The sequence below is a fragment of the Artemia sp. Qi Xiang Cuo genome, chromosome 2 (assembly GCF_049724085.1).
Source record: "Artemia sp. Qi Xiang Cuo chromosome 2, ASM4972408v1, whole genome shotgun sequence".
Taxonomy (NCBI): domain Eukaryota; kingdom Metazoa; phylum Arthropoda; class Branchiopoda; order Anostraca; family Artemiidae; genus Artemia; species Artemia sp. Qi Xiang Cuo.
In genome coordinates this window covers 76654793-76670545 of record NC_142795.1, presented here as the reverse complement: position 1 = coordinate 76670545, position 15753 = coordinate 76654793, and the positions used below count along the sequence as shown (strand labels likewise).

General features: G+C 36.4%; 1 protein-coding gene across 1 annotated transcript; it reads right to left on the bottom strand.

The window, feature by feature from the left end:
* Positions 1-492: 492 nt before the first annotated feature.
* On the bottom strand, positions 493-7729 carry LOC148955635 (uncharacterized). The gene is made up of 2 exons (XM_089108285.1): positions 7591-7729; positions 493-1089 (listed from the first exon to the last, which is right to left on the bottom strand). The coding sequence occupies exons 1-2, from the start codon at positions 7637-7639 to the stop codon at positions 596-598; spliced, it is 543 nt and encodes a 180-aa protein (XP_088964411.1). The 5' UTR covers positions 7640-7729; the 3' UTR covers positions 493-595.
* Between the last annotated feature and the right edge of the window lie 8024 nt (positions 7730-15753).

Genomic DNA, 15753 nt, shown 5'->3' with positions numbered 1-15753 from the left:
ACGGAATAATTTCTGTTCGCTTTGGGTTTTAATACTGCTTCTTACTTTCAGTTGAAAAAACTTGTTTATTTTATTTTATTTCTGATGGTTTTTCAAATAATGCCGATAAATCAGACTACCCCTTTAATAAAAATTTCCTCCCCTCGGGGGAAAATACTCCATGGAGGGTTCCTGCTATCTAGAATACCCCCCCCCCCCTCCCTAAAATTACCTCCAAAAATTCTATCTTGGCCGAAAAATATGATACGTAAATAATAGAAATTTTTTGTAACTTACAGCCCTTTCCCCAAGGTTTACATTTAAAAAAAAAGATAAATAAACACGCATTCGTACTGAGTTAAAAAAAATAGAAAAACATAAAATGTGAGAAAAGAAAAACAAGAAAAATAAACGTGTGTTATGTTTTTCAGTTTTTGACTGCCTCTTTGAAAAAGGATTAAACGGCGATGATCTATAAATTCACTAGAAAGTATAGAAAGGCAAATTAATTTATTAGGATAAGTATTTATTTGTGTTTTACCAGTCAAGTGAATTAATAATATAATAAGTGTTTTCTGTGCTCCGCATAATCACCACATTCCTTAACATCTTCCTATTATTCTTCAGTCTCATAATCAGGGAAGTTCACAGCTTTGTCATCCTTTTCTGATGAAACTTTTTCTGCTCCAGGATTATTTTCCTTTCCAGATTTACCTGATGAATCATTCTTATTTCTGGCTTCAGCTGCACCCTTGACATCAATTGCTGGGTTAGAGACACGTTGAGTTTTTTCTTCCTTTTCTTGTGAAGCTTCACGTCCAGAAGGATATTCTTCATCCTCACCAACTGATGAACTTTCCTTATTTTCAGCTCCACCTGCATTCAAAGCATGATTTACTGAAAATCCTTCAGAAAACGTGGGTGGGGGGTTGATCATTTTAAGATGGTTGCAAAGGTGCATCTTTGGATCGTAAAACGTGCCGAATGCGCAGACAAAGTGATAGGCAGTCATTTGCGTTCCAGTACCAGTCGAGTCTACACATCTGTAGAACTTTGCACAATTTGATGGATCTGTGAAAACGCCTGGAGTTGTACATCTTATCTCCGAATCTGAAAAAATATACATCCTGAAAAACTAGCAGAAGATTCAGCATTTCCTTAATAGTCATTTGTCTGAGATTAAAACCATAAATGATATTGTAATATCAACTTGAATTTTTCCGTCCTTGTTCGGTCTTTATATTTAACTTTCTGATTTTGCTGGTAATGCCATTTGGCGTTGTTTTTTTTTTTTTTTTCTCCAAAACAAGCTTGAATTAACTCTATTATCAGCTTCTTATACTCATTCTTTCAGACCCCACACGGTTAACACAATAAAAAACCCCTTTTAGTATGCTAACAAATGCAAAATAATTATAATAAAGGTTAAGAAGACGGTATTGGACTTTACAGTACCTATCAGCGGTACTGATCTTCGTTTTATGGCTCTTCAACCAGGAGGTGTAAAGGTATTGGGGATGAGCTATCCTGTACTTTTGCGCACCCTTCCTGTTTTCCTTCCCCAGATTTCTCAACGTACCTATTTAGAGCTGGGTCGACTCTGGTTGAACTCGACTCTGGTTGAGGCGAACAGGGTCACGCCATTGACCCTCATTCCAAACCAAATAACAAGCAACAGCAAGACCCAAACCCCCGTCCTCACGGACAAAGGATTCCAAGTCTAGCATGCCAACGACTCGGCTAGGACGGCTCTGTTAGAGAGTCTTTATTGCTTTTCTTATTACAGAGAAGTAGTACTTTTGTATAAACAATTTTTGCTCATGTGACATACAAAACCACTTGGTTTTAGTAATGCTACAGGGCAGGGATGACCAATCCGCCAGTCGCAGGCCGCATACACTCCATCTTGAGCATTTTTTGTTTGGGGGGAGGGGTACTGCGATAAAAAAACACACATTTGTGAAACAGCCAAATGAGCAAACTTAGCATATTTCAAATCAGCACATTTTTCTGAGCCGGGTAGTCAAAGAATCATTTCTTTTGCAATTTGTTTTCGGTTAGGCCCTTCTTTCAAACACTTCCTGGACTATGCAGTGAGTCTATATCTAATATGGGAACAAGAACTTCTACAGATTTTTATTTGGGGGGGGGGGAAGTGTTACAAAAAACTTTTAATAAAACATCAAAAATTTTTTTATATTCATTTTTGTTACGTTTTTACAAGTCGGACAAAAATTTCGATTTCGGAGGGGGGGGGGTTAAACCCCCTATCCTCCCTGGATAAAGCATTGTATGGGAATAAATATTTTATACTAACCTAGTTAGTTATGGTGCCTTTCTCAAATAGCGAGCAAAATCATTTGGGTTGTTCATCCCTGTTATAGAAAGCGTTTCATTGAACCCTTGACGGAATAGAATTATTATTATTATTTAGCTATCGATAAGCTGAAACTTTCGCAATCATCTGTAGGAATTAACTTAAACTTTATATTATCTTAATTTCAATGTTTTATTTAGGCTGTATTGAAGTTTGGATTCCTTCATGGTTTGGGACATAGTTACCATCATTTTCGTGGCTTGACGGTGGTTGCTCAATTGTAAAAAAAAGTATTATATGAGCAATTACCTTAGCAATTACTGAGCAATTACTGAATTATCACTTAACTGAGTAGCTGAATTGACTGGCTAAAAAAATGAATAAAGTCTTAAATCAACAAGTATGCCCGACAGTCTTGCATTTGATCGTACAAAATGAGCCCCTTATTTGAAACAAACGGCTACTCTCAATTGGTATCAAACAGTGCGTCGTAACGAACTGTAAGTAAGGAGCGACCCGGCTCAATGGTAACCTAAACTCTAGAAAATGGGTTTTTGACACCAAAGGATACATCAAAAGAATCAGATTTCAATGCTGAATTCAAATATATAGCTTTCATCAAGTTTAGCCCTACCCATCAAAAGTTACGCGCCTGAGAAAATTTGGCTGATTTTCGAAAAAGCGGGGAGAGACCCCCTAAAAGTTATAGAACCTTAATGAAAATCACACCATTATATTCAGCGTATGTATCAGAGAACCCTATTGCAGAGGTTTTAAGCTCCTGTCTACAAAAATGTGGAATTTTGCATTTTTTGCCAGAAGAGAGATCACGGATGCGTGTTTATTTGTTTTTTTGTTTTGTTTTTTTGTTTTCCCCAGGGGTGATCGTATCGACCCATTGGTCCTAGAATATCGTGGGAGGACTCATTGGAATGGAAATTAAAAGTTCTAGTGCCCTTTTTAAGTGACCAAAAAAATGGAGGGCAACTACCCCTCCCACGCTCGTTTTTTTCCCAAAGTCACCTGATCAAAATTTTGAGATAGCCATTTTGTTCAGCATGGTTGAAAATATGATAACTATGTCCTTTAGGATGACTTAACCCCCCGAAGTCCCCGGGGGGGGCTGACATTTATGAACTTTACCCAATGTTAACATATAGTATTGGTTATTAGGAAGTATACAGACGTTTCCAGGGGGGATCTTTTCTGGTAGTAGGGGGGTGGGTGGGTCGGGGGATATTTGGGAAGATCTTTCCACAAAGGAAGTTTTCCTGGGGGAAGAGACCTTGCGTTGAAGGAGGTGTCAATTTTCCCAGCATTAATAAAAAGAAAGATTCGGCAATACATAGTGAAACAGTAAGTTTCACAACTGAAATAAGTAGCAACATAATAGCTTAAAACTAACAGAAAATAGCGGTTGTATGATTAGGTTCACCCCCATGGCAATAGCTCGCTCTTTAGTTCAAAGATTTTTTAGTACTTTCATAAGAGCTATTTATTCTAAATAACGGCCTTTGTGATTAAGGGGTCATTTAAAGAATTGAAATAAAATTCGAACTTCAGCTTAAAGAGCAAGGTATTGACTAGGGGGCGAGCCCACTAATATGCGTATTAAAAATATATGAATATAGAAGTTCGTTATGTAAGTTAATTCTTAAGTTACGTATATTTATTACTAATAAAAACGTTCTTAAATAAAATTAAACAAGTTTCGAGAAAGCCATTTAAACAAGTAAAAGTAAAATTAATATGCAAATTTTGTTTTAATTATTCATGTACGGTGAGCCAAAATCAAAACTTGCATTTATTCAAAAGCTTACTAAAATTAAATAAAAAAAACAAGTTTTTTTAACTGAAAGTAAGGAACGACGTTAAAACTTAAAACGAACAGAAATTATTCCGTATATGAAAGGGGCTGTCCCCTCCTAAACGCCTCGCTCTTTACGCTAAAGTTTGACCTTTTCACAACTCTTATTTTTTAAACAATAAAAAACTTTAGCGTAAAGGGCGAGGCGTTGAGGAGAGGACAGCCCCTTTCATATACGGAATAATTTCTGTTCGTTTTAAGTTTTAACGTCGTTCCTTACTTTCAGTTAAAAAAACTTGTTTTTCTTTTTTATCTAATCCTCTCAGAAGCAATGCTTCTTTTTTCACATTTTTTCTGCGAAAAAAAATGTTGTTCTTAAAACTTGCACTAACAATAAGATTAATTTTAGCATTAGAATTCATATAACTTTGCGAAAGCCAAAGCAAATGTTTAGAAGGAGGGAGTAACGACAGGGAACGCGACCCTTCGGTTACATGAACTCCAATAAAAATCTATAAATACCGGATGAGGCGTTCGTTTCTGGTTTCACAAAAAGTACAAGTAGGTAAGAATTCCTTTCGTTGTCATCGAGTAAGGACAAAGCTGAAGAAAGATGGTAAAATTTTGATCTTAAAAATAAAGACATGAATTAAACAAAGATGTAACTAGGAATGTGTTTACATTATTAACATCACAGGTTCCAGCTATATTAGCACTTAGCAGTTTTCCAGTACTTCGAAAAACATATAATCTTCACAACTCCCTAATTTACCCTGGTTCGACCTATGACACCAAAAAAAAGAAACCATTAATGTCTTAAATACTAAATTATGAAGGAAATACAAACTGAAATATTTCGTTAGAATACTGAGAAAAGTAGGCTGTCAAAAGCATGAAGAGAAAAAACTTTGGCTCTGTAATCAGAAACATTGAAAATTTTGTAATATTATACTATTAAATTTTTTATAACATTATAACGTTAAGCTATAATAATACTTCAAATTTCGCTTTTTTTTTCTTTTTTTTTCATTTTAGAAGCAAGAAAAACAAAAGCAACAGACAAATAAAGCAAAAAAAAAAGAAAATGGAAACAGCCCGCCAAATCTTTACTATTAAACTTTAAATATATTTTCTTTATTCGTTTCGTCCTTTAAAAATGCTAACTTTCCTATCTTTGTTTGTAATAAATAAAAAAAAATGTTTTTCAACTGAAAGTAAGGAGCAACATTAAAACTTAAAACAAACAGAAATTATTACGTAAATAAAGGGGGTTGTCAGCTCGCTATTTACACTAACGCTTTTTACTACTTTTTAAAAAAGTGTCTTATTGTTCTAATTAAACGGCCCTTGTGTTTCAGGAGTCATTATTAAGGAATTGGGACAAAATTCAAACTTTAGCGTAAAGAGCGAGGTGTTGAGGAGGGGACATTCTCCATTATATACGGTATAATTACTGTTGGTTTTAAGTTTTAATGTTGCTCCTTACTTTCAGTTGAAAAAGCTTGTTTTTTTATTTAATTGCTGATCGTTTTTTTAATAATTCCAGGAAACCTGGCCTTACCTCCACGGCAAAACCACCTCCTTATGGAAATATTCTCTAGACAATTCAATCCCAGTAAAAATTTACCCTGGACAATTACTCTTAACCACTCTGCGCGTATAATTGAGACAGAAAAGACAAAGCAAGAAATAAAAAAAACAATTTTGTTTAAGAATTCTGGCAAATTCCCCCAGTGTATAATTTCCCCTGACAAGTTCACTCTCTGGAAAATTCCCTCCCGATGGAAAATTCCCCCGTGAAAAAACCCCCAGCAGAAAATTTGTCCCCCCCCGAAAATGTATGCCTTCATCCCAAGAACAAATACTATGCGCAAACAATGGGCAAATTTTATAACTTAATGACCTTTCCACTGGGGTTGGGGGGGGGGGTCGTGTTATGCCCGGAAGCATAGTTATTGGACTTTTCAACTATGATGAGCAAAATAGCTTTCTCAAAATTTTGATCGGACGATTTTGGGAAAAAGGGGCGGGGGAGGGGGCCTAGCTGCCCTCCGATTTTTTGATCGCTTAAAAAGGGCACTAGAATTTTTAATTTCCGTTCAAATGAGCCCTCTCCCGATATTCTAGGACCACTTGGTCAATACGATCACCCATGGGGAAAAAAACAAATAAACACGCATCTGTGATCTGTCTTCTGGCAAAAATACAAAATTCCACTCTGATACACTAATAGGGGGATTTTCATTGAGATCACTTGACTTTTAGAGGCTGTTACCCCATTCTTTCGAAAACCAGGAAAATTTTCTCAGGCTCGTAACCTTTGATGGGTAAGACTGAACTTAATGAAATTTATGTATTTAAAATCAGCATAAAAACCCAATTCTTTTAATACATCAAAATTCCATTTTTTAGAGCTTCGGTTACTATTGAGCCGGGTCGCTCCTTGCTTACAGTCGTTACCAGGAACTGTTTGATCAGAAGGAAAAATTAAATTCGGTGCGAAATATACTTCTGTCGATAAAACACAACAAAATCATTGGAGGGAATAACTACTCATAACTATGAAGTACAGCTCTTACCTGGGAATAGCTCAAATTAAAAAAGCTCGGGAATTAGCATATTGTGTAATTATTACAACTAATGTCTTCCTTTCATCAATATCTTTCGCAATATTCAACCTCATATCCGGCAACATGAAAGTCAATTCCAGTTTCCCGGGAAATAATAAAAATAGCTGAGTAATATAAAAAAAATTATAAATAATGGGGGATGGGGAATGATAAGAAATAACTGGATTAGTTCTAGATGGATCCCACGGAGCATACTTAAAACTGTGACTTTTAGGTATTTCTAGAATAGAGGTTTGTGTCAAGGATGTCGTTTTGACATGAGGCAAGAAACAGTGCTCCATTACTACTACTACTACTAACAACTCACTGCAGCACCAAGCTACCTGAGGCCAACAGAGCTATGAACGCTCTTCCTCCACCCCAATATATTTGAATCCTCCCTCTTTACACCCTTCCAGGAAGTTCTTATTTCCTTTAAACCTTTCTTTATGACATCCTCCCATCAAAAACTGACAGTACTGACAAATTAAACCCTAATGGAATCTTTTGGTGTGGAATCTTTATGTCTTGTCTTAATTTTTCATATTTTCTGTGTTATTTGCCTATATTTTAATTCTTCTTTAAGTCCCCTCCTAAAATATTCACATCCCCCAAATCTTGTCCCTTGCGATACACTCCCCCACCAGTACTAAAAACTTCCCACGTACCTTCCAGGTTGCACTTTAATTTCCCGTCCTAGTCCAAATTTTGGAAAATCTTTATTCTTACCCCCCCCCCTTCCAAAATAAATCGACTTGATTGTCCCTTTTCGTCGGCTTATCATTGCACACGAATGATGTGCGCATAATAGCCAGTGTTGAATATTATGTTCCTCAGCTCAAACTTAATTGTAAGCTTAAAAGAAAGAAAAGACTTACTGACTGAGACAACGATACTTAGAAAAAGGACCATTAACCAAAGACCCATTGTTAGTCTTTGAACTTCACTTTTCACATTAAACACAAGTTAATATATTTAGGAGTGCGAAACATGTGTAACAGCTAAGATGAAATTTGCAGAAATCTGATTGGCTAGCAAACAAATCTCTAAATGGAAATTTCACAGAAATTATATATTCATTTTCATTAACCGAGAAAAAATGTCTTAATAATTTTGATTTCTTATCAGTTGATTTCATAACTTTTTTTATAATGAGAGAGAGAGAAAGCATGAAAAGTACCCTTCTTCCGGGTCTTTACGTATTGGTAGCATTTGCAGAGGTATGAGGAGGTAGAAGAGACCCAACAGAATTCAGACAGCAGATTTTCCAACACTTCTAGTTAAAAAACTGTTTAGCAAACCTAATCATATTGGTAATAAACCAAATTGAAGCTACATTATGCAAATAGAGAGTTTTATTTACACAGATTTTTTAAAGAAATCTTTGAGTAAAGAGCATTACCTAAAAGAAATCAAGAAGCTTACCTTTTGTTCATTTACTTACAATACTATGTAGTCTATGATACACCTTTTTGTTATGGGCAGCGTTGTCTTATTATAAGAAATATGGAGGGCAATTCCTCTTTGGTAGAAAGAACTGCCGAGCGAAATTCTTTAATTTTCAGCATGTTTTTCGAATTTAGCACCTATTAAAAATCATAACAGCATTGTTACTTAATATGTTTTTTAAGCTAGAAAATAATTACTTCTAATTTTTTAAAATTGTAATCCCAAAACTAATACTTCTTAAAACTCCAAATGAACAAGTTGCAATTTTTTGGTATGAGACAGAGTTGCCAGAGGCTGTCGCCTGGCAAAAATTTTATCCTGATTTGGAGAATGATTAAAGAGTAGTTGTTGCAGAAGCTTAAAAGCAAAGAATACGGCAAACTGATAAGGGAGGAAACTCCTGTTTAATTATGTGAGAAACAGAACCAACGCCATCTAGCACTGCCCAATGAAATAATAAATTCGTTATGAAAATTTGAATAGAATATTAGTTATATTTATTTTCCCCTTTTTTTAAATTTTGCTGTACATTAAGCCAAAGATTAAAGAACCAGTTTTTCCACTAAGGAATAATAGGTATATTTGAGTTTATTTTGTAAAACTAGCGTAAGTTAGACCTCCCAACGCGTTGAAAGTTTTCCCAATCAAAAAAAGGTGGCTTTAAAAAAAGCTATCTGTCATAAAGCTTCCGATTGGATCATATTTAGCTAAACGTTTAATCAAAATCAAAATATTAATAAATCAAATTGTTTTGGATTTTCATAATTTTGTTTGGTAACACTAAAATGTCGGTGACTCTAGCAGTTTTGGTTTCAAATGTAAGAAAAATTCACTGGAAAAACAATCGATAAAAACGGATGTTTTCCTATGAACGACTTATCGGTTTAGAGACGCCAGTGATGCCATTCGCTAGTACAGCTTCTGAAAGTTGGAGGCTATTGCAGTAACACTGAACTGTCGGTGGCACTAGCAGTTTTGGTTCCAAGTGTAAGAAAATTTGCTGAAAAAACAATCGATAAAAACGGATGTTTTCCTATGAACTGCCTATGGGCTTAGAGACGCCAGTGATGCCATTCGCTAGTACGGCTTCGGAAATTCGGAGGCTATTACAGTAACACTGAACTGTCGGTGGCACTAGCAGTTTTGGTTCCAAGTGTAAGAAAATTTTCTGAAAAAACAATCGATAAAAACGGATGTTTTCCTATGAACGGCCTATGGGTTTAGAGACGCCAGTGGTGCCATTCGCTAGTACAGCTTCTGAAATTTGGAGGCTATTGCAGTAAAACTGAACTGTCGGTGGCACTAGCAGTTTTGGTTCCAACTGTAAGAAAATTTGCTGAAAAAATAATCGATAAAAACGGATGTTTTCCTAGGAACGGCCTATGGATTTAGAGACGCCAGTGATGCCATTCGCTAGTACGGCTTCTGAAATTTGGAGGCTATTACAGTAAAACTGAACTGTCGGTGGCACTAGCAGGTTTGGTTCCAAGTGTAAGAACATTTGCTGAAAAAACAATCGATAAAAACGGATATTTTCCTATGAACGGCCTATGGGTTTAGGAGACGCCAGTGATGCCATTCGCTAGTACAGCTTCTGAAATTTGGAGGCTATTGCAGTAAAACTGAACTGTCGGTGGCACTAGCAGTTTTGGTACCAAGTGTAAGAAAATTCACTGGAAAAACAATCGATAAAAACGGATGTTTTCCTATGAACGGCCTATGGGTTTAAAGACGCCAGTGATGCCATTCGCTAGTACCGCTTCTGAAATTTGGAGGCTATTCCAGTAAAACTGAACTGTCGGTGGCACTAGCTGTTTTGGTTCCAAGTCTAAGAAAATTCACTGGAAAATCAATCGATAAAAACGGATGTTTTCCTATGAACGGCCTATGGGTTTAGAGACGCCAGTGATGCCATTCGCTAGTACAGCTTCTGTAATTTGGAGGCTATTGCAGTAAAACTGAACTGTCGGTGGCACTATCAGTTTTGGTTCCAAGTGTAAGAAAATTTGCTGAAAAAAAAATCAATAAAAACGGATGTTTTCCTATGAACGGCCTATGGGTTTAGAGACGCCAGTGATGCCATTCGCTAGTACGGCTTCTGAAACTTGGAGGCTATTGCAGTAACATTGAACTGTTGGTGGCACTAGCAGTTTTGGTTCCAAGTGTAAGAAAATTTGCTGAAAAACAATCGATAAAAACGGATGATTTTCCTATGAACAGCCTATGTGTTTAGGGACGCCAGTGATGCAACAGTACAGCTTCTGAAACTAGGAGGCTATTACAGTAGCCTTTCAATGGTTCTAAGCTGATGGGTTTTCCCTTTTTTCAATTATCTTTCTTTTTATTACTATTGTGTATGACTATGAGTGTATGTAGATTACTCAAAATAATCTGTGTCAGTAAGCGCATTGGAATAAGAAAGAGGTAAAGGAAGAATTGACTCAAGTTAGTTACATGACCTTGCAGCAGTTGAGGCTTACTCAGATTATTGCAGACTTAAAATAGGAGCCTGCATAAATGCATAATCTCCAAGCAATTCAAGGCCTTGTAGCAACTGAGATCGAACCCTGGGCATCGTATTACCAACCAGAAATTAATCACACTGTGCTACTCCTGGATTGGACAAAGGGGTGTGTAGCCCTATATAAATAAGGAAGCTTTAAACGATTTATGATAATATGATATGGAAGCTATAAGATTTTCATTGGCATTAAAAAGCTTTTACTAGTTGAAGTCAAAGATTTTTTTTCTTAACAATGGAAAGCAATATAAACCAAAAAAGTTCTCCCTCCAGGAAACATTTGGTAGGTTTAGCTTGTGGAAAACTTCCTAAGGGGACCCATGAGACAATAAAATCCAAATCTTATTTACGAATAAATTTTGAGATACTTCCTAGTAAAAAAATAGTTTTTGCTATTTTGACATTTCTAATTTAAGACAATAGCGTAAGCAATTCTAGTTAAAATAGGTCCAAGAATAAATCATTTAAGTAAAATAAATTTCTTGGAAGTGACTAAATAACCAGTAATAAAATACCCATTGTTTGGAATGACCTTGAAAGTTGAGTTTCATATTTCATCTCGGAAGGAAAAAAAAATTGATAAAGACACCTGTTGCATGATGTCATAAGGTAATTAAACTGAATTTTTTACCTGAAAAGAAAAGATTTTTTGTGGAAATCAAAGCATGCTATTAAGGACTTGAAAAAAGAGCATAAACGAGAATTCGTATTAATGTGACATTCATATGATGATTGAATATCAAACAAAGTTAGAGGTCAGGCATGGAAAAGTGTTAATTTTTTTTCTATAAATGGGAAAATACAACCATACAACCTAGTAAATGACATGCCAATGCACTGAATTTTGGTTAATAAATAATTCTTCTGGTTTTTTTTTTTTTTTTTTTTTTTTTACTGAATACCTTCTTCTAGTTACGCTTTTATAATACGTCACCCCCCTATTGCAGCATAGAATTGGCAGCTACAAATATGTAATGAGTTGGAGGTAAAAGTCATAAGAGCACTTATGAAGAACGTCGACTTCTTGTTGGTAGGAGAGCAACACCAAGTACAGAAAACTGTATAGTGGCTATAAGTAGAAAACTATTTGTAATGGGCTGGCTCCCCGTTGTAGTATAAAATTTGCAGGCGTGATTATATAATGAGTAGGAGATCGATTTCTTGAATAGTGCTTTCGTAGGACGTCGACTACTTGTTGATATGAGAGCAACGTCACGTGTAGAGAGCTGTGGAGTGGCCAGAGTTGGTTCAGACTTCCGAAAATGCTCCATTCAACTGGAGGTCGAGGAGAATTCCTGCTGTCCGGTTCTAAGCCGGCTTCAGCAGTTTGTTTTTACCTGAAAAGAAGTTATTAATATCTGGCGTGAAATGGTGGGATCATTCGCTTATCTTCAAACCATGTTAATACGAATGATTTAAATAATACGAAAATTGCGACATAGAACATTGCGGTGTAGTCAGACAACTTTCATATTGACAATTCGACTCAAGAATTTCGACGTTTTGAACTAGACTTGTTAATAGATGACTGGGGTAACCAATTGAAGACCAAAATAAAATATGAACTTAAAAAAGAAACAAAATCTATTTAACACGGTATGAGGCAGCCATAAAACATTTTTAGTTCTCGTCTTAAGGAGCACAGGAAAGGCAATGGGAGACCACGGAATCGAATGAGGAGGAAAAAGTCTCCTGGACATAGATTATGCAGATGATGTAACCGTCCTAGATGAAAGTATGAACAAAATGAATGAACTTTTAGAGGTTTTGCGAGTTCAGGGTGCTAGAATAGGTTTGAAAATTAATGTTAAGAAGACTAAGTCACTAAGGCTAGGAATAAGTGAAGATAAAAAGGTGACATTGGATAACAAAAAGATTGATCAGGCGGACAGCTTCACTTATCTTTGTAGTATTATTAGTAAAGATGGTGGGAGCAGTGAAGATATTAAAAGTAGAATAGCCAAGGCTCAGGGTGTTTTTTCACAGTTAAAAAAAAGTTTGGAAGGATAGGAAGATAAGTCTGCAAACCAAGATTAGAATATTAGAAGCTACAGTGATAACAGTGGTCAAATATGGCTCTGAAGCATGGGCGCTCCGAAAAGTGGATTAAGAGTTGCTAGATGTTTTCCAGAGAAATTGCTTACGGATTGTTCTGGGTACCCGGCTGACTGACCGTATTTCGAACAATGGCTGTACGAAAAATATGGTTCAATACCGCTCTCTAGGGCTATAATGAAAGTAAGGTTGAGGTAACTAGGGCACGTTGTGCGGAGGAAGGATGACAGATTGCCGAACATTGTCTTTTTCGGCCAACCGTCAAGGGCTAAACGGAAAGCAGGTCATCCTCGTCTGGGAAGGGAGGACATCATAAAGAAAGATTTAAAAGAAATGGGAACTTCCTGGGAGGGTGTAAAAAGGGAGGCTTTGAATAGATTGGGGTGGAAGAGGAGCGTGCGTAGCTGTGTTGGCCTCAGGAGGCATGGTGTTGCGGTGAGTTGTTAGTAGTAGTAGTAGTAGTAGTTCACGTCTAGGAATAGATTGGACCGCATGATGAACAGGGAAGCTTCTAAGTCTTGCGTAGGGTGGGACGGTAAAACAAAAAAAAAGTTGAATTCTAATCACTCATTTTACTACCAAAAAATGCAAGGTACCATTGAAAATGGTACATGCCTCTGTAAACCCGACTGACGGAGACAAGGGCAACTCGGAGGAACTTAACATACAATTGCAGGAACAAATAGAAAAGATCTTAGTCAGAAATATCGTCTTTCTGTTTTAACACCCTGGCCAATACCTTTGGTAAATTTGGTCGAGGGTAAGGAAAATGGCAAAGATAATACTACTACTACTAATAGTTATAACAACATACTGCAACGCCAGGTCACTTGAGGCTAACACAGCTGTATAAGTTTGCCTTCTACTCAAATCTAGTCAATGCTTTACCCCCTTCCATGAAGTTCAAATTTCCTTTAAATCCTTCCTTACTACCATTTCTCATCCCACTTGGGGATCACCCACTTTTTGCTTGGTCCTAGATGAATTGCCGGAAAGATTGATTTTTGGCAATCTGTTATCTTTCATCTGCAAAACGTATATTAGCCATTTCAACCTTGTCGTCATTATAGCCCTAGGACGAAACTATTTTTTTTACAGCTTGTTTTGTTTGATTCACCGTCAGTTAAACGGGCATTCGCAAGTACGAGTAGACAATTCCTCTGGAAGATATCTAGCGAATCCTAATCCGTCTTTGGAAGCGCCCATACATCATAGCCACACCTCACCACTGTCATGACTGTAGGCTCCATTATTCTAGTATTTTTTGAAGACTTATCTTCCTATACTTATTTTTTTTTACTGTGTTTTTTTTTTCTTTTTTTCCTTTATATAGAGGTAATGAATTCTATAGATTATTCCTTGCTACCGGAGGCAACTCGGAGGAACTTTACATACAATTGCAGGAACAAATAGAAAAGATCATAGTCAGAAATATCGTCTTTCTATTTTAACACCCTGGCCAATACCTTTGGTAAATTTGGTCGAGGGTAAGGAAAAAGGCAAAGATAATACTACTACTGCTACTAGTAATAACAACCTACTGCAACGCCAGGTCACTTGAGGCTAACACAGCTGTATACGCTTGCCTTCAACTCAAATCTAGTCAATGCTTTACCCCCTTCCATGAAGTTCAAATTTCCTTTAAATCCTTCCTTACTGCCATTTTTCACCCCACTTAGGGATCACCCACTTTTTTCTTGGCCCTAGATGAATTGCCAGAAAGAGTGGTTTTTGGCAATCTGTTATCTTTCATCCGCAAAACGTGTGTTAGCCATTTCAACCTTGTTGTCATTATAGCCTTAGGATGGAACTATTTTCTTGTACAGCTTGTTCTGTTTGATTTACCGTCAGTTAAACGGGCATTCGCAAATACCAGTAGGCAATTCCTCTGGAAGATATCTAAAGAATCCTCCTTCGTCCTTGGAAGCGCCCACACTTCATAACCAGACCTCACCACTGTCATGACTGTAGGCTCCATTATTCTAGAATTTTTTGAAGACTTATCTTCCTATTCTTATTTATTTTTTTTTTACTGTGTTTTTTATTTCTTTTTTTTTCTTTTATATAGAGGCAATGAATTCTATAGATTATTCCTTGCTACCCCGCTAGTAACGTCCGAGCTCTGTGAGCTAAAATTGTAAATGTGTATTGGAGCCTCTAAAGAGGATAACAGAAAAAGGGATTCAGGAATAACAAGGGGTGGAGGCATATTTTTTATTAAATTAAGGAATGCTCTAGATAAAGCATTAGGAGAAGAACTGTATATATTTAGAAAGAGGAGGGACTTAGAGAGAGTAGATATGGAATAAAAAAAAACCTGAATGCAAAAAGCTCCCTACTACTCAAGTGCAGGGAGCTGCAGATGCCCAAGGATAATATTGTCCCACTGATAAGGCCAGTGACGCAACTTCAGATTGTCATAAGGTAAGATATATTTCTGAAAGATGGCTACCCCAGATGGACCATATTCGTAATTAAAACACAGCAAAAAAAGGGCACAAAAAATGTAATAGAGCAAGTAAGAAAAAAATCTATTGTTAAAAAGGTTGTCAGAAACAATTGAGTCTTACAGGATTTAAAAGGAATAAACAAAACGAAAACACAAGGGTAATTCAGTCTTGTTACTAAATGATACAAACCAGAATTTCTTAAAGAAAAAGGATGTAAAAAAAAGCTCAAATCGTAAAGTTAAAAGGATCTAGGGGGGTAACTTATTTAATATGTCAACTACGCATGGCTGGAAGTTCCTATATATCTTTCAGTGAAAAATTTTATTGGGATAAAATTGGGGGCATTTGTTGAAGAAGGACAAGGGAGGCAGAGTCGAAGGAGAAAAAAATAACTAGGCAAAGGGGAATTTGTCAGTGGGCTATGGAGGGCAGTATACAAGGAAATTTTTGTTATTTTTTCCTTAAAGGTGATCAGATTGGCTCTCCGAAGTAGAAAAATATTAAGAACTTTAGCCTCCTTGAAGATAATTCTCACAAACTTTTCGGACTGCCTTTATCATGAACGA

Coding starts and splice junctions, on each gene's coding strand:
- LOC148955635 (XM_089108285.1), bottom strand. CDS start 7,639: ATGGGTCTTTGGTTAATGGTCCTTTTTCTAAGTATCGTTGTCTCAGTC. Junction 1,090..7,590: donor AAGTATCGTTGTCTCAGTCA/GTAAGTCTTTTC, acceptor ATATTTTTTCAG/ATTCGGAGATAAGATGTACA.